Here is a 27,344-nt window from a genome sequence, read left to right on the forward strand (position 1 = left end):
CATGCTGAATATCAATTAGAACAGTGTGGTAGTACTGATGTGAAAAATGACAGGAAACTCAGATAAATTTGTTTTAAACCTAAGTTACAGCCTCAGAGTCACTGGAGGGAAGGGGTTTTATTAGTTCTTATTAAATACTGGATACAAGCTTACTTTTTAAAGATTTCTCTTTTGGTTTTAAAAGTGTAGGAAATAAGTCCAAAAAACTGGGGGTTCTTGGTCAAGTTCTTATTAATTCTAACAGGCTAGGAGGACAACATCAACAGGCATATAAAGCTCAATTTCCCAAAGAACCCCAAAACGTAAATGTCTCCCTCCAGTCCTGAAAACTAAGTGCATTATTCTCTGTTCCTGTGTGGGAACAGTTGCCACACTAAGATTACCAATGTTCAACAACAATAATGCAACTAAGTGTGTGATTACTAAGAATCTATTTTCTCTAAGGTTCAAACAAAAACATTTATTTTCTCTCTTTTGCACAAATATCTCACTCAATATTAACATCTCAAGTTCTTTTTCACAATGGACTCAGAAATAAGTATCAAAAATGGATTTGAAAAGTATCAGAACAGATAATTAAAAGATACAGAGACATCCCATTTAACTCTGAGCGGAATTTTAAAACCTTTAAAACATTTTATTCCTATAAATCCATTTTAGATAGCAACTAGATCTTACAGAAAAAATTTAAATAAATGTTTACCGGTTGCTTTTTGGCGAACAATATTTCTTGCCTTCTCAACTCCTGGTGCCCCAGATGTGGTGGCACTCCTAGATCGCATTGGTTCAGTCACATCTGGGTGGCTCCGCCAGCTGAGAGAAAAGGATCTCCCCACAGTGGTTCCTTTCTGAGAATCTAGAACACAACCTGATAGAGAATAAGACGAGAAAAATAATCTAAAGGCTGAAGTCATTATCATTCATTGCACAGCCTGTGTTGCTCAGCAAATTTCATAAGTACAACTATATTTATTACAGACTCTCTTGTTGCATAATTAGGTACCATTTCCTTATACTTCAGTACAAAGGTTTGCACATAACAGTAATCTAGAAATTCCTGTTGCCAAAGTATTTTTCAAGCATCTCCAACAGCCTCATAACAATAATATCATCACAGTACTCATTCCAAAATACAAAAATGTGAATAAAACTTTCTCAGTAAAAGAACAATGTCAAATGAAGTTATACCACTGCTGTCCAGTCACTCCAAAAACTACTTTTATAAACCACAAAATTAGAGATCCTGGCTTTAGAATAATGCTCCTTCCTGGAGATGCTAACCTCTCCACAAATTACCAAGAGAAATTTGTGTCTGTAAACTCTAATCAGAGTCAAGTGAAAATCTATGAATAATACAAAATCCCATTTTAGCAAACCTCCAAAACAATAAAATACTGCAGTTTGTAACCCAACTTCTCTGCTTTCCTCTCATATTGCTCTGGTCAAATATTTCAAATGAGTAGTCAAGGTACCAAAAGAAATACAGGGGCAAAGAGAATGAGACAGAGATTTCTGCACAGGTATGATGTGGCTGGTGGCTGCCACAAACTGTGGTTTGTTTTCACCCCCAGGTTCCTGAGAGTGTATTTTGTTTCCACAAGTCCAGTGCTTAGAAGGCAAGTATTTCCATAGTGAATACTTAAAGCCATTTTTAGAATAAAGCAATATAAGAGAGAAATCAGAAGTATTTGCCATGGGCACTGATTAAATGATTAAATTCGTTCTGTATCATTCCATCAGGAGTGTTTTTTGAAGTGTTTACCTTCCGATAAATAAACACAGCCACTCATAGACTGCAGTGAAGATGTAAGAATCAGTCACGTTAACTGTATGTCTGTATGGTGAAGTAATCACTTAATTGGCTCACAGCTCCCCACATTCACATCCTTTGCTGTCCTCTCCCACACCAACCCTGGGCTTCATCACAAGACTTACTTTGGTAGCAAAACTGAGCAAGCAGAGATCTGAAATGCACTTGAAAATCTGGGCTTGCCCCATTGCTGCTCCTGGAACCTTAAGTCTTTGAACAAAAAGCCTGAGCTGGCCTGCTGGGCGATGAAAGGTATACGGCCAAGTCCCTCCCACGGCCCCAGCTGACAGCTGGCCAATCCCTAGAGCTGCCTACATGATTATTTCACAGCCTAGCTGACTACAAACACAGGAGTGAATCCAGCAGAACTGCCCAACTGAGTCGAACCCAAACTAACAACTCATAAAATCAGTATCTAAACAACTGACTGTTATTTTAAGCTGCTATGTTTTGGGGTGATCTGTCACCCAGCAAAAGCTGATACAATCTATAATAAGGCTATTGTTGAAGCTGTGGTCTACTACAGCAAGCAACGCACATTTCATGAATCTTTGGAGCAGAAATTCTTCTCAGGTCTTAGGACCAGGAAAAGCTATGTATCACCTAAGCTGTGGACTGTTTTCACCTCTTGTAATCTGTGATCCTCTGCTGTAACCCTGTGAAGATCAGAGTCAAATCCAAGCCTGCCACCCCTCCCCAACAAGCAGAGGAGGCTCTCTGGCATGCATTCTGGCATTTATAACTGCTCCTATAATCCCACCCCCTTTAATTTTGCCCCCGTGACCTTATGTATTTTATCTCTCATATTATAGGTGCTTCTATGAACTGCCTCAAAATCTTTAAATAATAAATTGGAGTACAAGTGAATTAACCCAAGGACTGTGTCACAACCTTAAAACAGTAATGACAACAAATTGTTGTCCCCAGTAGAAAACACTGCTGATGTTTTCAACCTTGATCTGACTCTAGGTCTCAAAACAATTTTTACCCAGAAACACAACAAAGCCAAAAGTCCTCCTAGCTGAATCACTCAGAAGTTTTCCACTTTCTGCCTTTCCTAGGCAGGCAGTGGAATAAGTCCTTTTAGTGTGATGCCTTGAGATGGACTTGCCTAGCTTTGATTTCCGGCTTTCTCACGTATTAGCTACATGACCTTGAATGAGTCCATCACCATGGATTCTCTGTACTTCAGTTTCTCTGTCTGTGACATGGGGATGATAGTATCCACCTCAGAGGTTACCATGAGGATGAAGACAGATAATGTGTACAAGCACTAGCCATTATTATATTATTGTTGCTACCACTGCTACTCCCTTTCAGCATCCTTAAGAGGTAAGCGTGCTATGAAACACAATCCAACACCATCAGTGAAAAGATACTGCCCACATGGCTGGTTCAGTTTATTGTAAAATTCCATGTGTTAATTGCCTCCATGTACAAATACACACTCCTCCCCAGTCTCCGACATCAGGTGTTACCCTGTAAGAGTAGAAGTACCTTTGCCTCGCTGCTTCTTTTCCTTTTGTTCACTTAATTTGTCCAGAGGTAGGTTTGTCATCTCAACTCCATAAACAGTTCTCGCGAGCACTGCTGTCAACGAGTCCATGATGTTGGCCCACTCAGTTATGAGCTCCTCCCATTCCGTGAGGGAGGACAGCACGCCAAGAAAGTCATCCCAGAGCTCTCGAGAAATGTATACACAGAGGTTTGCTCGGATCCACGCCACCATGAGCGTCTGAAACCAACCAGCCAATTAGAGACTTTAATCGTCCTCATTTGGAAGAAGAATTTTTAACAAAATATTTTAAGTTACTATTACTAAAATGAGTAAACAATTTATTGTTTTAAAACAATAAGAAGCACTTGATCCTGTTTTTCTTTTAGTTTCTCAGAATTCATTTGATCAACTGAAACCAGGATCTGAGCTCGTGAGAAATTAGTTACCATTAAGAACAAAGCTCCTGACTGAAAATCCCTCTAGTGCCTGCGGCTGGTCCTGGCCATAATCGGGAAGAAGACAAAGCTCTCAGTACTACAACTATTCTGCTTCTTGGACAGCTCTCTCTCACTCTCTACAGTGGCTACTTCTAGCATCCTCTTCACAAAGCATCCTCTATGTAAACTTCCAGCTCCACCAACTCCTCCCTGCTTTCTAGCAGATGAACTCACTGCAGATTTAAGAGAAAATAAAACCCATTAAACAAGCCCCACGAGCCCCATGTGTTTGCCCAGCTTCTCCTCCACCTCCAGGCTTTAAGTGAAGAGAGTCTCCTGCTCCTCTCTGCTTGTTCCCACCTCTGCTCTGAACCGCCTCCTTGCTCTTTGTGTTTCCATGAACGCTGCCTCTCCTTTTTCTCCAATCTATCTTACTAACCCAGCTTCTCCCCATCAGCATTCAAACATTCTCCAAGTCCACCTCATCTTAAAAACGAAAAATAAACAAAAAAGTTCCCTTGACCCCAGATTCCTCCCTCTAGCTAGAACATTTAAAGCCAAACTTCTTGGAAGAATGTCCCATACTCACTGCATGTATACCTCCTCATCTCCCTATTCCACCAACTGCTCTGGCTTTCTCCCTTCCTATGCCACCCCATCTCTGCTGGGGTTCTGGTCCCCATTCTTGTGGCTCTAGTTACCAACTGTAAAATTCCTCTGAGTCTCCATGGTTAGCCCAGAACTCTTTGGTTTCCTGACCTTGTCGATCTGGGTACTAGACAGCTCTACTTGCAGTCACCTGCAGGCATTATAGTAAAAAGAATTCAGCACTTCCACTGAGATTCTTCCAGTTCCTTGACCTGGTCTCTCCTGCTCCTGGCCTTTGCATGTAGCTTTCCTTCCTCTCTTCCTTTCTTTTTTGGCTTTTTATCTCCCACTCATTCTTCAAGTCACAATGTGGACATTACTTCCTCCAAGGTGTCCCTGACTGCCACCCCACCCAGCCTCTAGTAAGTGGCATCCATTCCCACCATTGTCTGCATTCCCCTATTAGAGCACTTTCCTTGAGCGTCTACTCACTTCTCCATGTCCCTCCTCTAGCCTATGTCTGCAGCACTACAAGTGGTCACATGGGCAACCCCACCAGACAAGTGTGCACATATTCTGGATATCTCCTCACCTTGAAATTGCCTAGTTCCCTCTCTCTGCCCAGATATTCCACACCCTTTAAAATTCACATCAAAATACATCTCCCTTGAAAGAAGTGCCAAGTCCATTTCAGATGAGCCCCAAAGGCTTTCTTAATCTTACTACAGGGCATCTTTACACCCAAAGTTTGTGTGACTTCCCCAATCCATTGTCAGACCTTAATGTTCTTGTTAAGGTGCCAACCTGCAAATATTTCTGCCCACCCCAGATGCAGACAGACCCCCGCAGTTGATGGGGGTTGTCCTATGCATGGGATAGGGATAAGCTGGCTTTTTAATTAAACAGAAATTTTTCTTTAAAATACACATAGGAGGGGATATGTAAGTGGCTCAGTCGGTTAAGTCAGTCCAACTTTGGCTCAGGTCGTGATCTCATGGTCCGTGGGTTCGAGCCCCGTACCAGGCTCTGTGCTGACAGCTCAAAGACTGGAGCCTGCTTCCGATGCTGTGTCTCCCTCTCTCTCTGCCCCTCCCCTGTTTGTGCTCTGACACTCTGTCTCTCTCTCTCTCAAAAATAAACATTAAGAAAAAAAATTAAAAAAAATAAAATACACATAGGAAAACTCTGAGAACTAGAAAATAGTCTGTAATTATGCAGGCCTGTTTTGACCATTTGAAAAAATCATACTTAAAGTGACTCCTTATGCAGTGTACCTTTTCTCTGTGTTTCAATTCATGTTTACCATACTTTTTAAAGGGGCAAAAATGTGAAAGTTGAGCTAAAATCATTAAATATATTGAAAACAAGGTTTTAAATTTTCATACTTACAATCTGATTCTAAGATGGATGAATTTTTTAAAATTAAGAACAGTGCAAAAGAAAAAATAAATAATTTTATCATTCATTATTACTAATATTTTATTAAGTATTATTTATTATGATTATAATGCCATCTTCTGTTTATTCAATTTTACACTCCTTTTTTCAAAATGAGTTTGAGGGCATTACCATAAAGCGCATATACACAATAAAATTAATAAATAGTAGCTCAAAAAGATAATCTTAGCAGAGTAAGGGGAAAAAGGAGAAACTGGCAATGTTACCAGCACTCAGTCTCACGTCTGGTTACAGCACTAGCTTCAGATTAAAAGCAGAGTTTTTGTGTGGTAAAAGACACCCTGTATTGGGAATCTTGCATTGGCTTCACTTTATTGACTAATTATAAAACAAGCACAGAACAGTGACTTCCCACAGCTTATAAAATTCATCTTAGCAAATCTCACAAACATGTATACACAGACCTGGTGAATCGTCCCCATCGTAAGTCTCTGCTGACAACACTTGAACCCAGAGCAAAACAGTAACATACAGTGTGTGGGTAAGGGGTGGCACCTGTGTGCACGAAGGCAGGGTGCCCTTTGAATAAGTTACCCTTTTCGAAGAGGAGGAGGGAAAGGCAGAGCCCCAGACTCTGGGTTCTGTCACTAACTTGATTTGTGACCTGGGCTATTTACTTGGCTTTTCTGGAGTCATTTTCTTTCTCATAAAAAGCAAAAAGCCGAATAAGAGCATCTCCAAAGTTCTTCCAGTGCTGAAATTCATGTTTTATCAAACTATGTAAAAAAAAATACATGTGTTCATAAGCCACTCCTTTTCTTACATACATTTCCTGGCCAGCCACTTGTTACATTTCTCTACTCACCACACTTGGGGGACTATGTAATTTTAAATACTATACTGCTTCTAGTAGAAGGAGCATGGTCCAAGTTTCCTGATATACTTTGAGAACTTCAAGCATAAGGTCCTGTTTAGCACTGATAACAGGTTAAAACATCATTTCTGACAAACACCATTATTTGGTAAATATCTAAATAAAACTTAACTCATTTGAAGGAACTGTGCCAACCCAAGTTATCTACTGATAGAGAAAAAACTATATGTTAGAGGAAAAATTTGAAAAAGATAAAAGGATAATGGCAACTCAAAATTTCCTGTCCCCTTTAATACTTTCCTTATTCAAATTTTTAAAATCAAGCATCTGGCGGGGCGCCTGGGTGGCGCAGTCGGTTAAGCGTCCGACTTCAGCCAGGTCACGATCTCGCGGTCCGTGAGTTCGAGCCCCGCGTCGGGCTCTGGGCTGATGGCTCAGAGCCTGAAGCCTGTTTCCGATTCTGTGTCTCCCTCTCTCTCTGCCCCTCCCCCGTTCATGCTCTGTCTCTCTCTGTCCCAAAAATAAAAAAATAAACGTTGAAAAAAAAATTAAAAAAAAATCAAGCATCTGGCAATTGTAGACATCTACATAAGCGAACAAATAATAATTTGATGGCACATTTTATTTTAGAATGGAATTAAGATGATGCCCACTTCATTGCCTGGTAGAGCTGTCCAGACCTTTCACATTTTTCCCCTCCCTTAGATCCCACAAAGGGCTTGGGAGGTCAACAGATGATCATAAATCCCAGATGAACCTGCTCTGATTCTTAGGACAACCCTGTCCTTTCCTGTGACAGATTAGGGAAGAGACTCAGAAAGGCAAAGTGATTTGCTTAAGGCCACACAGCCAGGAAGTACCAGAGCTCCGCACTCCGTGTCTACCTCCAAAAAGCTCTTCTTCTCTCCACTATTTTATGGCTGCTTCTTAATTTAAACATTCTTCCTGATCCATGGCCAAAATAATAATGATGTCATCAAAATCAACAATCATGGACTTAAAACTAATTTTCAAGATCTGACAAGATCCTCCATTAATAAGGGGGATTTTTCTCCCAAATCAAAACTAATCAAACAAACAAAAAGTACAACTCCACGATAGATTCTTGCTTAATTCAGTGACAAGCTCTTGCTCCAATTCCAACACAACCAATAGATGCAGGGCCAGGCAACTGGTGAGGAATGAGGCCCAAGTACTCACTACCCTAAGCCTGGCTTCAGCCCACATCACTTGGCAGCTACAGTCCTATCAGGGCTGGGAGACCGAGAAGAAGGTGCCGACAGTGAAACTCTCCATGAGAGTTACAGCAAAGTGAGCAGAGTGTTTGTACATCCAGACGGGCAGCAAAGCAAATGGTCTGCACCACGCCTGAGGCAAGGCTGAATACACACAAAAGGATGGGTAGACCACTTCATATATCTAATAACTAAGCAAGGCAATCAGAATAAGAGTGATTATCCTATTCCAAAGGCAAGTGAGGACATGCCAATTATTTCTGCAGCCTCTCATGTATTTCTCATCAAGCCAAGATCATTCAATCCTATTAAACTACTAAAAATTAATATGAACAGTTGGGTTCTCCTGTGTTACAATAGGAATACATAACTTTATTTAAATAACTAGTTTCTCTTTGTGCCACCTTCACCGCCATATCCTACCTTTTTCTAGATATGCTCTTTGTATACATCTCCAAATCCACCTTCGAGTCAACGGAGGAGGGAGGTTGACTTCTCCTCCCTGCAGCTATCACTTCCAGCTCATGATCCACAATGCTATCTCCTACCAAATTATTCAAAGCAGGCCCATCTATTGTATGAATGCCTTTATTTATATAGAACATCACAGTTTTCCAGTCTTTTCACACTGTTCTCTTTCAGAAATGCTTCATAAATTCTGAGCATCCCATAAATACTAGTGCTTTCTAAAGCAATGTTGCAATAGTCTACCACCCTCAGGACCTTTAAAACTTCCATTTCCTATGCAATTAGTTCATCATCTGCCTCTTTTCTTCCCCTGAGGGTGATGTCAGACTACTCGCATTCTTGACCCTTCTCACCCTGTGAGATGTAAGAAACACCCATCTCCTTGGCTCTCTGCTCCCACCTAAGGCCCTGTTCACCTCATTCAGAACTTCACTTCTGTAGTTCTCCTCTCTCTCCCTCCAAGGCTGTCCTCACTGGACCATGCCCACTGGCAAGCAAACAGACTTCAAAATCACACACCTTAAACCTTGTCCTCCATGTATGCTGCCCACGCAGCTGGCTCTCCTTTTCCTCCTCCCTTCCACCTCTGCAAAGTCCTGACTATACTTGCTACCTCTATTGCCCAGGTCCCATTTTCTCCTCCATCCACTCTAAGTGGGCCTCATTCCCCTAGAACATTTACAACCACCAACATCTTGTCAAAACCAATGGTGAACTGGTCGTTCTCCTCTTACTCAATACTTATCTCCAGGCATCCAGACACATACTCTGCTAGTTTCCCTCCCAGCTCCATGGCCACCCTTTCTCAGCATCTTCGTCTGCCTCCTCTCCTCCACCAATCATGGAGATGGATGGCTCTTTCCTCTCTAGGACAACTATTCTCTCCATGGTGACCCTACCCAGCCCTGTGACTTTAAACACATAGCCCAACATACCAACAGCTCTCACAGTTTTATGTCTAGCCTGAACCACTCCTTGACCTTATCCCCATTCCCATGCTTCCATTTACCCTTTACTTCCTCAAATCTACCTGGCCCTCGACCAAGGACATCAGCTCTTGTTATCTTCCTAATTTCTACCAACCTCAACAAATCAAAAGAAGTAGATGGCAGACAGGTGGGAAGGCCTAAAAGAAACCTAGTTCTAATTGTAAAAAATAGATTACAACCTTCAAGACAAAGCTAAGAAGGAAAATTTCTAGAAGTTTAGTTTAATGTTACTCTTAAAATTTTCAATGATTAAAATTATTTTGCTGTAAAATATGATTCATTTCTTACATTTGCAGTGTTTTAATAAAGAAGACTTACCCTAAACAGTAACCCTGCCAAGCTCTGGGCAAACAAGTCCTTTATTTGTTTATCCTTTGGCTTCTGCATGACAGCTTCTGTTATCCTGAGTAGTATTTGCAACATCTGTTCCCTGGGCCACCCAAAATAAAAGCTCATATTATTAATCATGTCTCCAAAGCACTTTCATTTATAGGTACAAGAAATTCTCTTAAGAATTCAGCAACATCGGTAATCAGAGTAGAAGTATTAACAATCTGAATGCCAACTATATAACGAATACCATATTTTATCAAAATAAACCACCTTATGTTACAACAGTTCTAAAAATCCTGTGCCCACATTGATTGGCAGGATAAAACAGGTATCATCCTAGCCTGATTTTATCCCCTTCAGACAGGAAGGCAAGACTGTCTCTCCAACTACACCAGTCTGTTAAAGGTGTTCAGTGAATAGCTATGCCCATGTGAACTTACGCAGCACCCTTAAGTTTTCCCATCCATTCTTTTACTTAACCTGTGAGGTCTCCATATCTATCTTTGTGGTAGGAAATAAAATGGACATTCTGGTCCTCATTCTGGGGAGATACGCAGTCAGTATCATACTATGACTAAACTCCAGAGGAACTCACAGGTAGGGGGGTTTGGAAAGGTCACTGTTGTTCACTATGAGGCATGGAGCTTTGTGCCTGGAAGATGCTAAGTCTGCAACACAGGGCATGAAGACACCAAATAACACCGCTAATTAGGGTAACAGCAATAAGTTCTTCAGAACAGCCAAAAGGTATTTTTCTTTCTCACAGCTAAGTTACACTCTTCATATTAGAGTGTTTGCTCACTTTTTCTTTTCTTCAATTCTCTACAAACCAAGAACACTGTATCTTTTGTATATAAGGAAGGTCCTTTTGTTCTGAGGGGAATCACCCCTTTTAACTTCTCCTTTGAGGTCTTATACACTAACTGCCTGTTCACCTTTATAACTTTCTCCTTGGTCTACATGCTCTTTAGTGATAAAATCAGGAACTGGACAAAGTAATCTAGTCTAGGTCAAATGAACGGATCTCCAAATCATAGTTACTTTATACTTTTCACATACCCCACATATTGAGACAGTATTTTCCCTTAACATGACATTGAATCTCATTAAGCTTCTCATGGTACAATGACCTCTAAGGGTTTCCTGACTTATTTGTAGCTGACCATTTGGTTTTCGTCCCAGGGTTATCCATTGGTATACATTCATAACTCTGCTCTAGTATTTGCCTCTGCTGCATGCTGTCTACGGGTTCTAGATGGAATAAGAAGAGCTGGCAAGCCATGGGAGATCTTGGGCACATGTGTGTGGAGTAGACAGCTTAGAGGAGAATGAGGGAAGAAATGGTGCAGAGCTGGGGGCAGCATGTCCCTCACCATATTCAGGGTAACCAGGCCCCTGTCACAGGCCCTGGTGTCACCACTGCCTGCTCACATTTATGCGATGCTTAAGACAACAAAAAACAATCCTTTCCACACGAATGGTTACATATCCATCCTATGAACATGAAGAGAACAAGAGACATAATTTTCAAATAAAACCTCAGTCATGGGAACTGCTATCAAAAAAATGCAAATCTGACCAAAGCAATGACTGACAAAGACACAGGGTTAATTTAATTTCTGAACCCATGAAAACCTGGCAAGCCATGAAATTCCCACACAGAGTCTTCTGGAAGAAAATGAGGGTGAAGAAATTGTCTCCAGTTTGGAAAAAACATTTCCTAACAGTTTTGACAGTTTTCAGTTTGGGTTTTTGTGTGTTTTTTTTTTTTTTTTTTTTTTTGTATTTTGTGAAACACTGACTTTTGGTCTCTCCTCCTCAAAGGAGAACTCCACGAGTGTAAAACTTCCCTGGAAGCATGTGAAATCATGCGTGTGCGCTGTCCCTGCCCTGAAGAATAAATAGGGTTTCCTGCGCTCTTTAGGACTTACTTCGTCCCCATCTTCTCACACATGTGGTACTGTTACCCATTCACACAACGCTGCTCACTGTCACTTCCACTTCTTGGCACTTCCCTGGCTACAACCCTAGTCTAAGCTGCCAGCAGCTATGGCCACAAATTTTGTGCCCCACCGCATTCTCTTCTCCAGAGGAAGTCAGAGAAATCTTCTGGAAACATAAACTGGATTGTGTCGTACCCTTATATACATAGAGGGGTAGCCAGGGTTCCTCCTGTGGTCTGCCAGGCCCCACAACCTGGCTGTGGCTGGCCCCCATCACACCCCCTCCCACTCTCCCTGTCCTTTCTCTGTTCCACCACACTGGCCTACAAGACACCACACTTTCAACCTGCTGTTCCTTCCTTAGGGAGCCCTTCCCTCAGAACTCCCAGTGGCTCATCCCTCCCTTCCCTCAGGGCACTGCTCATTTAGGCCTTCCCAGGCACCTGGTGAAAAACACTCCCCCACCCTCCACTCTGTCCCCTTGGCCAGCTTCACTGTTCTTAGTGCTTAATACCACCGAAATTGCTTCTTTGTTCATTATGTCTCTCAGTCTGAGGACAGAAACCTCACAAGGGCAGGAACACTGTCTGTTCAGTTTGCCCTACGTCCTCACAGCAGAACCTTAGTAGTTATTTACTGGATGAAAGAAGGGAGGAAGGGAATTCAGGCATTGTCTGGCACTAAAATACATAAGGAAATCTGCTGGGGAAACAGGTCACACTTCTTTTTATGTTCTACTGATTATTTTTTGGTATTTTCATCTATTTCTATAAATTGGGTTTTTTTTTAACACTTTAACCTGAAAATTTCTGAATTATTAAAGATCAGAGAAGAATTGCTTAACTTTATCTCAGAATTTCCACCAAAAAAAAAATTATCAAGACAATCAAAATACTACTGGTACTGAGATATACTGAACTCATCGTTTTCAAAGAAAAAAAGCCATCAAAAATACTATTGCTGTAACTGTGCTATCGAGGAGCAGATGGTTCTGTTGACAGCATACCAGCATTTCTCATTGCTCTCAATGTTACTGACACAGCATTTAACTTTGTTTAAGTCATACTGTTCATCACAGTAGTATTTCCAGCTCTAACAACTGCTTCTTGAGGACACTGGAATTTATGCCTTGAAATAATCATTTTGATTCCCATGGTCTCTGTATTAGTGAACCTTCTAGGCCCACCCTTCCCTCACTGAGAAAGAAAAGGACTGGACTCTGCAGCCCTAGAGACCCCTGTCAGCTCAGTCCTGTCTCATTTCTATGCTTTCCACCAACTGCACACAGACCTTTCCAAAGTACCCCTGGCACTGACTCAAGGCCACCCAGAAAAAGCACCAGACAGGCTTGGTCACAGGGCCCACTGAGGATTTCCATGAGGGAAGTGGGCACCAGTGCTGGTCTGCAGTGGCCTCCGTGGACTGAGCACAGAAGCCAAAAGTCACTGACAGTGACACTGACCACAGCCAGGCTGCTCCTGGGCAGGGCTGGAGGGGAGGAACACGCAAAGGACAGATCGGAGAGACATTTTACAACCAGAACTAAGAGACACGAAGAAAGGGGACTCTGAAACCCCCTCCTAAGCTGGGGTGATACATTCACTGTGGGACAAGGGCCTGGGAAAAACCTAAGGCACTGTTTTTAAAACAGGCAATGCTTTTAGGGACATTATAAACACACAGACACCAAACAAAAACAAAGGATGAAAATGAAAACACTTCACATAAGCACATTTTCATGACGCCACTGTATTTCTGACTGCATTATTTATTTACTCATTCTGACAAGCTGTCATTTAAAATAATTGTTTTTCCAAAGTGAGTCTAAAACTTCAAATTTGAAGCAATAAAAATAAGTTAACAACATTTCAGAGCAATTAACAACCTTTCCTAGGCTTACAAAAAATGTTTTTATAAAACACCAATTATATTGTTTCTCCACAAAACAGTCTAATGACAGTTTAAAATGGAAAAATCTACTATTAAGTAATATGACTACTTTTAATTCAGGAATATTTTTAAAACCAATAATAGAAATAAACTATCAAAGTACTGGATACTTACCTTCTTCATAATTCACAGAAACTGTAACCAAAGACTATCATCTTATTGTCAACTTTGTAAAGCCATTTAATAAATGGAGGTCTTAACATTTTAATTATTATTTTGAAAAACAAAAACATCTGTTTTACAATATTAATTTGAAATAAACTTACCATGTCTTTTTATTCATTGTAAGCTCCATTATCATACGCCTAAAAATAATCAAAACAGCTTTACAGGCATCGACTTGTTCTTTCAAGAGCATGGGAACCTCAGCACATGGTTCCAGCAAAAAGACATTTGCAGCATTTGTCAAAAATACCTTGAAATCAACAAATTTTACATTAGAAAGTGTAATTAAACATATGAATCTGAACAAATTTTTCTTAAAGATAATGATATTAATTTTCCTCTACCAATGAGTCACCTTTGAGTTATTTCAATTAAGTCAAGTGGTACCAACACATACTGAAGATTTTTTTAAAATGCTTCTCTTAGAATCACTTAAACAACTGAGACCCCTGAAAGACCTTTCCTTAGAAAAAAATTATTAATGCATATTAACATTGCAACTTTAGAAAATGTATGAGTCAGAAAAGGTTTTGAAAGCTTCTTTTTGATCCTTCATGGGAAAAGGGGGAAAAGACAAGGTAGGCTCACTGCCTCTGGGTGAGACATTTGGAGGTGGGGGAGGGGGAGAGGAAGACGAGCAGTGGTTGGCCAGTGGCTGGAGAAAAACATCTGATTGTTGTTGGACCTCCCAGAACATGAACTCTGCTGGCAGTAAGCATGGCCAGCAGCATCCAACAGAGGTGCAGACTTCCAGGGGCTCTAGGGAGCCAGGAAATGGCCAAAGCCACGTGATCGACACTGCATAGCTTCTCGGTACATATGTTTTTAATATGAGAACTTAATAGGTAGTAAGATATAAAACCTAAGTGAATTCTCACAATAAAAACAGGTCTTAAAAAATTTAATCAGCCAACCACTCTATACTCTGCCTCAGACCTTTAGGATTCAAGTTCATTGTCCCCTTCTGTCAGTGGTATTTCAGTAGAAAACTGTGAGAAGCATACATCTAGGCTGTTATGCAGTAAGTTACTGCTTGGGGCACTACAGGAAAATAACACTGTGTTACCGCTGACAAGGATGACACCAGTGACCCCTCAATGTAGGAGATTCTGAGTTGTCAGTCTGGTGATGACTGGATAGATGGATGTGCACCATCTATCTAGATCCTATGCTTTTTAAGTCTCCTTTGTATTCAATAGTATAAACTCAAAGGATCTACTTTTCTGGCTCACCTGTAGATGAAACTCATTAACACAACATCTCAAAATGGATGTACAAACTGACTAGAGAGATTAAAATAAACACGCTCAAAAGTCAAGTGGGTGAACTAAAATGTTGAGAACCTATAAGATTATCTTATGCAAGATTAGAAAGGTGTTATGACCCAATTTTTTAGAAAGATTACTAAATAAGCACTATAAAAGTTGATAATGGATGATAACATCAATTGCAAATAATTTACTAGCCCTCAAGTGGGGAAAAGGAAAACAAAGAAGTTTCTGACTAACCAACTATAGTGGTTTTAGTGTAATTTTAGTGGCTGTCTTTTTTGAAGTACATCATAGATGATCCATTGCAAGACAGATCCTTTTAACTCAATGTATTTGGCTTCTCGATTTGAATTTGAAACTTCGCATATTCCCAAGTAAAAGTGAGGAGTCTTCATATACACTTCTTTCATTTTATTTTTTAAAAAAGATCAAAATGCCAGGTTCATGAATATTTCTTACTACCATGTTAGTATTGGTTAAGGTAAAAATAAAGAAAGAAGGGACACCTGGGTGGCTCTGTTGGTTAAGCATCCAACTCTCGGTTTCAGCTCAGGTCATGATCTCACTTTTCATGAGATGGAGCCCTGTGTCGGACTCTTTGCCAACAGTGCGGAGCCTGCTTGGGTTCTCATTCTTCCTCTCTCTCTGCCCCTCCCCTGCTCATGCTCTCTCTCAAAAATAAATATATAAACTTAAAAAAATAAAAAAAATTAACATGTTCAAATTCTACTTGTAAACAGCAACTGCAGAAGATGATCTTATCAAACCTGCCATTTGGCCGTTTTTTCCTAACAAAGCAAGTGAAGGAGCAAAAATGTTGGACACAAAGAGAACAAATATAGCTACTATAAAAAAAAAAAAACCACAAAACCAAAAATAGCTACTATAATCCAAACTAAACATTTTAAAAATTGTTGTGCTATAATCAAGTGGAATTTTTGTTTCTTGGTTCAGCCAGGTAGATGTAACCTAGCCTTTCAGAAAACAAATTAACACTCTTCTGAACCTAGGGAGACACTGACAGTGGAATGGCTAATGACAGCAAATGGCAACCTACTTGGAGGACAAGGGCTAACAAGGGACACAGGGAAGGGACTCCTACACGTACTTCTCTGCTGGCGGAGAGGGGAAGGGGAGGGCGGGCACAGATTATACTACCGACTGGCACCAAAGCTCTTTGAAGCTACTCAAGTAAAATCATCTTGATTTTTTTTTTTGGTTAATTTAAAATTATTTGCTGATTTTCATTGAAAAATGAGAAAATTCAATAGTTATAGTAAACTGCTAATGAATTTGAAGCAAAAAGGATATCATGATAAGAAATCCTATCAAGAGACAGATGACAGAAGCAGTGTCAGCAAAAACCTGGCAACACACAATCCATGCCCGTGCCATCACCAGACCTCATGCCCGGCCTGTGTGGGAAGCCTAACTGGACACAACTAGAAAGGTGAGTATTGGGGGGGGGGGGGGGGGAAGGATGAGGCACCAGGGAGCAGAGGAAACAGAGGCACTCTGTGTTTTCACTTATACTCCTAACAATCTTTACCCTAGATGGACCCAAAAGGTAATCTCCTCATCCCCATTTCTGAGATAAAATCCTGAGGTCTGGGATAAGACTAAGTGATCAGCCAAAGTTTCTCTTTCCAATGTTCCCAAATGGGATTGGTTCTATTGGTTCTATTGGTTATATATTCATTCAGGTAAATATCTAAAAACTGGAGCATTTTTTTAAATCATTCTTCATAAACAGGCAATTTTTAAGAAGAATATTCCTTTTAAGATTATATAATCATCATGATTATCTTTCAAATTAGAGTCCAGGTCACTGACTAACTACCCATATGTGTTCAGAAAATATTTTTTTCAGATTGAGATCTCAGCTATTTCACTCCATAACAATCCCTCTGAAGAAACTGCAACCCACTCGTAGGTCTCCTTTGACTAGAGAAAGATCTGTACAAATTGAAGGTAAGAAATCAGGAAGAAAACTCAGAGAACTTGAGAGTGGTTTACTGACAGATGGCTAAATGTATCACCATACTTTATATGTCACTATCACAATAAACAAATGTTCAGTGGACTCCAACTGGGGGCCTTTATGTCTCCTGCCAGATGCATACCTGCAGCATAGCCTGGGCCCCGGCTTTCACGTTCTTATCTTCCTCTTCTGTCACACAGCCTCTGCTCACTGCACTCGAGAAGGAGTATGTGCGTCCCCAACTGGAAGAGCGCTTATGACGGGAACTTTCCGACAAGGTCTTCAGAAGATAAAAATCAGTTAACAGAGGGGGAAGAAGTACATGTTCGCATATTTAATTCCTTACGCTCACCAAAATTCATGAGAATGTAGGTTTTAGTAGGGCAAGATTTTTTCCATTTTGTTCACCACCTCCAGTACCTAACTAAAACAGTGCCTAGCATTTAGTATATGCTGAATAAATAAAGGTCCAGACTGAATGAGCCTGTAACACAGACCTTTAAAATGTGTGATAAATTCCATTTGCCTATCTATTTGTTTTGGCCTCATGACTAGTTATTAAAATGATTTCACCAATATTGAAAAATTAAAACTATGGAATTAATATAGATATTTAAAAGTGATATGCCTTTGGCCACAAATATTTTTAAATGTTTGTTGTTAATTGCTACAACACCCACTTTTAGAAATAATTTATCAGACTAGATTTCAAAATAGCATGCCAGATATATAAATATGGTATTAAGTTTCTTTTGTGTCTCAGGAAGAGGTCCCACTGTTTCATTTTAGATTTCTCCAGCTACTAGCGTTACCTAACCAGGACTAAAAGTTCCATTCACACAGCACCCACTCTGAAGACAGCAGCCAGCCCTGTAGTGAGACTTATTTATGGAGGAGACAACACTCATTATTGGGTTAGTCCTTTTAAGTGTGTTAACATCCTAACTGCTGTAGAACAGTCCACTGCATGAGAAAAGGCTGCCCAATCATTCTAAATTGAGTTTCTCAAATGCTATTTATTTAAATACGTCAATACTTAGGCAGTGACATTTTCAGTCTCATACAGAAACCTGTACAATATGATGGTTTATAAAACAGCTCCGAGCAATACCGAATAACGAAGCTGAGATATACACATGGACTTAGCCTGAGGGTTAGGAGATGACCTTGAACAGAGCACAGCAGCAGCCTCACTGAAACGGGTCCTCAGGGAACTCGGCAACTGGAGAGCATCAGCTATGACAAAAGAGATCCACCTGCCTGTGTCCTACTGACTGGCCCCTTGGCTGACCAGGTATACTTTGCTATAATATGTGTATTCCCAGCTGAAATAACTGGTGATAACATATTACCTCTTTGCTGTCAGTCTCTAAAAATCCTAGTTTCTCAGCATCTTCTTGGGCAACGTCTTTTTTATCTGGTTCTTCCATGAACACAGGTTTGTCCTGGAGTATCCACTTTCGGTACACTTGAACTACCTTCCTTGTTACAGCTATGTCACAGGAAGGCAACAAGAATGCCTGAAAGGAAAAAAAGAAGACTCTCTTTAACTCCACACCAGCTCAGATCACTATAGAGCCACATAATAGACACTTCCAGTCAGCACCAATTTCAGATTTTCCTCTGAAAGTTACGGGGCCAGGTATTTTTGTGCACACCAAACTTGTCTGAGGAAAAAAAGCATTTCCATAATTGGGCCAGAAAAAAACATGATGCAACTTAAAATTAACTTCTGTATTCTGAATAAGTTTTTCACAAAATAACGACCATGCATACGTACACAGATATGCTATTTGGCTATATAAACACTATACAACTGGGAACCTTTCCCAATGAATCAAAAACCAATTATAAGACAGCCATCATACTACTGCAGCCAGCTGCAGCCAAGTGTCACCCCTCTTCCCAGCTCCATCTTCAGGGATGTTGTGCTGGTGACAAAGGGAATATTTACAACACAAAAGTTGGCAAATGCTGCCAATTTAGAGCTTTTCTTTTTTCTTTTTTTGTCTTTTCCCTTTCCTTGACTTGCCCTCCCTTCTTTCTTTTCTTCCTCTCTCCCTCCCACCCTACCTTCCTTTATTAAGAGCCAATTGTTCAACTGAGTACAGATACCAACGTTAACAAGAGCCCCTTGTGCACACTTATGTGGACTTTGTAACATTACCAAATCTCCATATACATATGCACTAAGAATTTTGATTTAATATAAGATTCCCAAAATACAAACAAAAAGCTAAAGGGAAAATGTATTTCCTTTTGAGTATCTGCTCTAAGTAATATTTCTGTCTGACAGGTGAACACAAAGGAAAAGTATTCAATACTACAACAAATACTTTCATTCCATAGATAAGGCATTAAGATGAGACCCAGAACACCTGAGATATTTTCCCAGGGTTACAAAGTTAGCTAGCAATGATTCTAGGTTTTGATATCAAGGCTCAGAGATTTAATACTGTCCTTAATGTTCACAAAACAGGATGCAGTTACAGTCAGATTACAGTGTAACAAAGGTTTATGCAATATACAAATTTCCATAGATGGTGGTTATGTCATATCAAATTCCAGAATAAAGGAATCTGTGTTACAAGACTGCAACATATCAATGTAACAAATATTCTGACTTGTATCTCAAGAAAGATCAACAAAGACAGGGTGCCTGGGTGGCTCAATTGGTTGAGCATCTGACTTTGGCTCAGGTCATGATCTCACGGTCTGTGAGTTCCAGCCCTGCATCAGGCTCTATGCTGACAGCTCAGAGCCTGGAGCCTGCTACGGATTCTGTGTCTCCCTCTCTCTCTGCCCCCGCCCCCAATCTCTGTCTGTCTCTCTCTCTCTCAAGAATAAATAAACATTAGTTTTTTTTTTCTAAAAAAGAAAGATCAGCAAAGACAAAGAAGAGTATGACAAAGTACAATGGTGTCTAACTCCAATTTGTTCCAAAATTTCATTACAAATATTTTCACACATACAAAAATGTTGAAATAGTTTTACAGTGAATACCCATATACTACCTCCTAGATTCTACCATTAGCATTTGCTAGATTTGTTTACCACACATCTTTCTAACTACCCTTATCTTTCCTTCTTTCAATACATTTTATTTTTGATGAATTTCAAAGAAATCTGCAGACATCAGTTCATTTCACCCCTAAACATTTCAACATGCATATCGCTGACTAGAGTTCAAAATTTGCTATGGGGCCTTGGTTAAGATGGCGGACCAGAAGGGGGACCCTATGCTTGCTTCATCCCTCAAACACAGCTAGATAAATATCAAATCATTCTGAACACCCAAGAAATCAACCTGAATGTTGAGAGAACAGAGGGAGCAAAGAAAACACATCATGGAAAATAGGAGCTTCAGCAACTTAATTCCAGGGAAAAAAGAATCATGGTGCTGCAGAGGGGAGGGAAACTTGATCTCTGAAAGGAGAGAAAGAGATAGAGAGAAAGCAGTGCCCAGGGGATTGCACAAGAGAAACACTTCCCCAACACCATTGACTAAGAAAACCAGAGCAGCTGATTATTAGTGGCAAGTTTTTACATACAGCAGTTTTAGAAGTCTGCACCACTGCTGGGCAGAGCCTGTCAGGCATAGTGATGCTCCTGTGGGAAAGGAGGGCAGAGGCCTGGGAGCAAACTGTGTGCTTTGAGGATCTCTTGGGTCACACTGGGAGAGACAGTTTCCCTTACTGGAGTGCATTTGGGAGAGGCAGCAAGACTCTCAAGGGACAAAAGAGCTGGCAGGCACCAATGTGCTGCCCCATTCATTAGCATAGGAACAGAGACACCAGCCAAGGACAGCAAACCCTGATGCCAGCTTTGAGCCACCACGTGATTGTGCAACTGCTTTTCTGGGATTAATCAGCACTAGTCACAGTGTGGTGAGATGCTCCCCCAAAGGATAAGCATAGGTCTGTGCCATGCCATGTACCTAAAATTTGGAGTTTTGAAACCTAGTCAGGTGCCTGAGATAAAACACAGGGGTACTGTGCTGCCTGGCCAGCACACAGCTCAGACACAGACAGGGTGAAGGCACGATCTAATGGAAGCCAAGGACACAGGACAGGTGATGGTTTGCTCTTCAATGAGGGCTTCCTGAACAGCGGCAGGTGCAAACTACCTGCTTGGGAACAATAGAGTGGGGTGACGCCATTTTCATCTCCTGCCCACCAGCACTGACCAACCTCAGTAAGCAACACAGCGCCTCCCATGGAGGCTGGAGCCACTTACACCAAGCTTCACCCCACTGTGCCCTGCAGGTGCATCTTTACTAGGGCAAGTTAGCCTGACAACCAGTGCAGCAGGCGCCTCCCCCAGAAGAACAGCAAAACCCCTTGCATGCATGAAGTCTACTGACCATAGAGTGCTCCAGGATCAGGCTTATTTTAACAAGCAGACCAAAGCACACCTAATTAAAACATCATAAACTAAATAGGGTCCAATAACTTCACACTTCAGGTAAGGAGAAAATTCTGCAAAGGACTGACCTGAGGGAAAGAGCAGACAAAACACAATAGAGTACACACTGTGAAACACTTCCTGAAATGCCAGGCCCTGGAAAGTATAGAACCCCTTCTTAATTATAGCCATTACTCTCAGTAGCAGGAATATAACAGGCTTTCCTAATACATAAAAGAACAGTGACTTAGACAAAATGACATGAACAGAGGCAATCACCCCAAAGGAAAGAACAAGAGGTCATGGCCAGGGATTTAATCAAAGCAGATATAAGTAATATGTCTGAATCAGATTTTAAAACAATTATAAGGATACTAGGTGGGCTTGAGAAAAGCACAGAAGACACTAGAGAATCCCTTATTGCAGAGATAAAACAACTAAAAGCTAGTCAGGCTGAAGTAAAAATGGTATAAGTGAGATGCAAAACCAACTGGATGAAATGACAAGATGGACAAAGCAGAGGAACAAATCAGTGATTGAGAAGATAAAATTATGAAAAATAATAAAGCTGAAAATAAGAGGAAAAGAAAAGTAGTGGATCCACAAATGTAGATTTAGGGAACTCAGCAACTCCATAAAGCATATCAACATTCATATCGTAGGAGTCCCAGAAGAAGAACAGAGGGAAAAGGGGGCAGAAGGTTTATTTGAGCAAATTATAGCCGAAAACTTCCCTAATCTGGGGAAGGAAACAGATACTGAAATCCACGAGACACAAAGAACTCCCACCAAAATCAACAAAAGCTGGCCAACACCAAGACGTATCGCGGTAAAATTTACAAAATACACAGACGAGGAAAGAATCCTGAAAATCAGCAAGGGAAAAAAGTCCTTAACCTACAAGGGAAGAAAAACCAGGTTCAAAGCAGATCTCTCCACAGAAACCTGGCAGGCCAGAAGGGAGTGGCATGATATATTGAATATGTTGAATAGGAAAGATATACAGCCAAGAATACTTTAGCCAGCAAAGCTGTCATTCAGAATAGAAGGAGAGATAAAGAGTTTCCCAGCCAAACAAACAATAAAGGAGTTTGTGACCACTAAACCAGCCTTACAAGAAATATAAAGGGTACTCTTTGAGTGAGAAAGAAAGGCCAAAAGCAACAAAGTCTTGAAAGGAACAGAGAACATCACCATACACACCAACTTTACACATAAAACAATGGCACCAAATTCATATCTGTCAATAATCACTTTACAGGTAAATGGAATAAATGCTCCAATTAAAAGATATAGGATATCAGAATGGACAAAAAACAAGATCTATATGCTGCCTATAAGAGACTCATTTTAGACCTAAAGACACCTGAAGATTGAAAGTGAGGGAATGGAAAACCATCTATTATGCTAAAGGGCATCAAAAGAAAGCCAGCATAGCCATACTCATATCAGAAAAACTAGATTTTATATTTATTTATTTTTTAAAGACAAAGAGAGACAGAGCACAAGGCAGGGGCGGGGGGGTGGGGGTGGACAGAGACAGAATGAGACACAGAATCCGAGGCAGGCTCCAGACTCTGAGCTGTCAGCACAGAGCCGGACGTGGGGCTGGAACTCACAAACCATGAGATCATGACCTGAGCCAAAGTTGGACGCTTAACCAACTGAGCCACCCAGGTGCCTCCAGAAAAACTAGATTATAAACCAAAGGCTGTAACAAGAGTTGAAGAAGGGCACTATATCATAATTATGGCGTCTACTCAACGAGAATATCTAACAATTGTAAATCTCATGTCCCCAACTTGGAAGTGCCCAAATACATATCAATTAATAACAAACATAAATAAACTCATTGATAATAATATAATAAAAGTAGGGGACTTTAACATCCTACTTAGAGCAATGGACAGGTCATCTAAGCAGAAAACCAACAAGGAAATAATAGCTTTGAATGACACATTGGACCAGATGGACTTAACAGATATATACAGAAAATTTCATGCTAAAGCAGCAGAATACAGATTTTTTTTAAGTTCATATGGAACATTCTCCAGAATAGATCACATACTGGGTCACATACCAGCCCTCAACAAGTACAAAAAGATTGAGATCACACCATGCTTATTTTCAGATCACAACACTATGAAACTTGAAGTCAACCACAAGAAAAAATGTGAAAAGAATACAAATACATGGAGGTTAAAGAACATCCTACTAAAGAATGAACAGGTTAACCAGGACATTAAAGAAGAAATTTTAAAAAACACATGGTAGCTAATGAAAATGAAAACCCAACAGTCCAAAACCTTTGGGATGCAGCAAAGGCAGTCCTAAGAGGGAAGTCTATTGTAATACAGGCCTACCTCAAGAAGCAAGAAAAGTCTCAAATATACAACCTAACCTTACACCTAAATAAGCTAGAAAAAAGAACAGAAAATAAAACCTAAAGCCAGTGGAAGAAGGGAAATAATAAAGATTAAAGTAGAAATAAATAATGTCTACTGTCACCATTATTATTTAACACAGTACTGGAAGTCCTAGGCTCAGCAATCAGACAACACAAAGAAATAAAAGGCATCCAAATTGGCAAGGAAGAAGTCAAACTTTCACTATTAACACATGACATACCACTCTATGTAGAAAATCCGAAAGACTCCACCAAAAAATTGCTAGAACTTATACATGAATTCTGCAAAGTCACAGGATATTAAATCAGTGTACAGAAATCTGTTGCATTTCTATATGCCAATAATGAAGCAGCAAAAAGAGAAATCAAGGAATCAATCCCATTTACAACTGCACCAAAAACAACAAGATATCTAGGAGTAAACCTAACCAAAGAGGTAAAAGATCTGTACTCTGAAAACTATAGAACACTTACGGAGGAAATTGAAGAGGACACGAAGAAATGGAAAAGTATTCCATGCTCATGACTTGAAGAACAAATACCATTCAAATAGAACTATCCAACGCAATCTACACATTTAATGCAATCCCTATAAAACACCACTGGCATTTTTCACAGAGCTAAAAAAAACAATCCTAAAATTTGTATGGAGTCACAAAAGATCCCAAATAGTCAAAACAACCTTGAAAAAGAAAAGCGAAGCTGGAGGTACCACACTTCCAGACTTTAAGCTATATTAAAAAGCTGTAGTCATCAAGACAGTTTAGTACTGGCACAAAAACAGACACAAAGATCGATGGAACAGAATAGAAAACTCAGAAATGGACCCACAACCATAAGGCCAACTAATCTTCAACAAAGCAGGAAATGAATATCCAATGGAACAAAGACAGTCTCTTCAACAAATGGTGTTGGGAAAACTGGACATTTTTCCAAAGAAGACATAAAGATGGCTATCAGACACATGAAAAGATGTTCAACATCACTCATCATCAGGGAAATACAAATCAAAACCATGATGAGATACCAACTCACACCTGTCAGAATGGCTATAATTAACAACACAGGAAAACGACAGATGTTACACTGTTGGTGGGAATGCAAACTGGTGCAGCCATTCTGGAAAACAGAATGGGGGTTCCTCAAAAAGTTAAAAATAGAACTACCCTATGACCCAGAAACTTCACTACAAGGTGTTTACCTAAAAGATACAAAAATACAGATTTGAAGGGGCACATACACCCTGACGTTTATAGCAGCATTATCAACAATAGCCAAACTATGGAAAGAGCCCAAAAGTACATCAACTAATGAATGTGGTATATATACATAAAGAAGATATGGTACATATGTGTGTGTGTATATATACATACACACATACGTATGTACCTACACACACATACTGGAATATTATTCACCCATCAAAAAGAATGAAATCTTGCCATTAGTATCGATGTGGATGGAGCTAGAGTGTATTACACTAAGCAAAATGAATCAGTCCAAGAAAGACAAATACTATATGATTTCACTTATATGTGGAATTTAAGAAACAAAACAGATGAACATAGAGGAAGGAAAAAAGAGAAAGAGAGGGAAGCACACCATAAGAGACTCTTAACTAGAGAGAACAAACTGAAGGTTGAGGTGGGCTAAATGGGTTATGGGTATTAAGGAAGGAACTTGTGATTAGCACTGGGTGTTACACGTAAGTGATGAATCACTAAATTCTATGCCTGAAACCAATTTTACCATATATGTTAACTAACTGAATTTAAGTAAAAACTTGAAAAGAAAAAATTTTGTTTATGGTACTTTAAGTAAAATTTGTAAATAACAAAAATCATGAATCTTAAGTGGACCACGTGATGAGTTTTGACAAATGTAGACAACTACATAACCCAAATCCAAAATCAAGGTATACTATGTTAGTCTCTTCCCAAGAAGCAAACAGAAATTTTCTTTGGTGAAAAATAAAATCAGGGGTGCCTGAGTGGCTCAGTCAGTTGACTGTGACTCTTGATTTCAGTTCAGGTTATGATCCCAGGGCCATGGGATCAAGCCCCACATTGGGCTCTGTGTTAAGCACAGAGCCTGCTTAAGATTCTCTCTCTCCCTCTTTCTGCCCCTGTCCCCCACTCATGCTCTCTCTCTCTCTCTTTCTCAAATAAAAACATTTAAAAAAAGAAAGTAAAATCATAGTAAAACCCAAATTATTTGTGCAGTATGGTTAATATGATATGTAAATTATTAATTAAAAAATCCAAAATATGAGAAAAGAAGCCTATATTAACAAAACCACAATAAAAAAACAAACAATACTTCACCTGTTGGGATGAGCACTGGGTGTTGTATGGAAACCAATTGACAATAAATTATATTTAATATAAAGAAAATAATAAACACATAGGAGATCAGGATAAAGAAAGTTTCAAAAAGAAGTGTAAATGTAATTGAAAAACAAAATAACCAAAATTTAAAACTCAGTCTATATGGGTTGACAACAGAATGGACATGGCTGAAAACTGGATAAAAAATCAGAAGGAAATCAAAATGAAACACAGCGAGACAAAAGATGGCTAACTCAGAAGGCAAGGGAAGAGAGAGAACACAATGAAAAAGTTATCCTATGCATGGCTGCTGATGCAGAAGGAAAGACTGGCAAAAGGGGGCAGAAATAATATTGAGGAAAGAATGGCTGAGAATTTTACTGAAATTGGTAAGAGATATCCACAGATTCAAGAGTCAAAAAAAAAAACAACCCAAAAACAAAAGCAGGGTAATACAGAGCATATTACAGTAAAACAGCTGAAAATCAAGAACAATCAGAAAATCTTAAAAGCTGCCAGAGGAAAAAATGAACATCTTCTTTAAAGGAGCAACCACATGACCTAGCATGGCTTTTCAAAGAAACAATGGAACAAATATCCAACGTGCAGAGAGGAAATAGCTGCCAACGTAGAATTCAGTATCCAGAAAACATGTACTTCTAAAATGAAAGCAAAACAAATTTTCAGATAAGAAAATGAGAAAACCTTTTACCAGGAGATCTAACTTAAAAGTTATTATTCTTTAAATTTTTTTTAATGTTTATTTATTTTTGAGAAAGAGAGAGAGCAGGGGAGGGGCAGACAGAGAGGGAGACACAGAATCTGAGGCAGGCTCCAGGCTCTGACCTGTCAACATAGAGCCTGATGTGGGGCTTGAACTCATGAGACATGAGATCATGACCTAAGCTGAAGTTGGACGCTTAACCAACTGAGCTACCCAGGCACTCCTTAAAAGTTATTCTTTAGGCAGAAAGAAAATAATCTTGGGCCAGAAATTAGTAAAGAGATAAAATGTAAAAGGGTAATTTTTTGGATGAATCTAAATGAATGCAATGTACATATTAGTACATGTGAACAAAAAGAATAAAACTGGGCAAAATAATAATAGGGTAAACAACTGATACACTTAAACCCTCTATATAACCTTTGTTTTCCACTCCCAGTATGGTATCCAATAAAGTACAAAATATTTAACATTTTGTTATAAGCTAGGCTTTGTGTTAGATGGCTTTGCCCAACTGTAGGCTAAGGTAAGTATTCTGAGCA

The 27,344-nt window shown here is 39.8% G+C and overlaps 1 protein-coding gene across 5 annotated transcripts in view; it reads right to left on the reverse strand.

Moving 5' to 3' along the window:
* Nucleotides 1-27,344, reverse strand: part of RALGAPA2 (Ral GTPase activating protein catalytic subunit alpha 2) — a 322,390-nt gene that overhangs the window by 203,210 nt on the left and 91,836 nt on the right. For all 5 annotated transcript variants that reach the window (XM_047854052.1, XM_047854051.1, XM_047854050.1 and 2 more), the window contains exons 11-16: nucleotides 18,293-18,460; nucleotides 17,083-17,220; nucleotides 13,790-13,938; nucleotides 9,616-9,727; nucleotides 3,308-3,545; nucleotides 704-868 (exon numbers count right to left, since the gene is read on the reverse strand). In XM_047854052.1, coding sequence (XP_047710008.1) covers nucleotides 704-868; nucleotides 3,308-3,545; nucleotides 9,616-9,727; nucleotides 13,790-13,938; nucleotides 17,083-17,220; nucleotides 18,293-18,460 — 970 coding nt within the window. The remainder of the gene's footprint in view (nucleotides 1-703; nucleotides 869-3,307; nucleotides 3,546-9,615; nucleotides 9,728-13,789; nucleotides 13,939-17,082; nucleotides 17,221-18,292; nucleotides 18,461-27,344) is intronic.

Source organism: Prionailurus viverrinus, chromosome A3 (assembly GCF_022837055.1).
Source record: "Prionailurus viverrinus isolate Anna chromosome A3, UM_Priviv_1.0, whole genome shotgun sequence".
Lineage (NCBI taxonomy): Eukaryota > Metazoa > Chordata > Mammalia > Carnivora > Felidae > Prionailurus > Prionailurus viverrinus.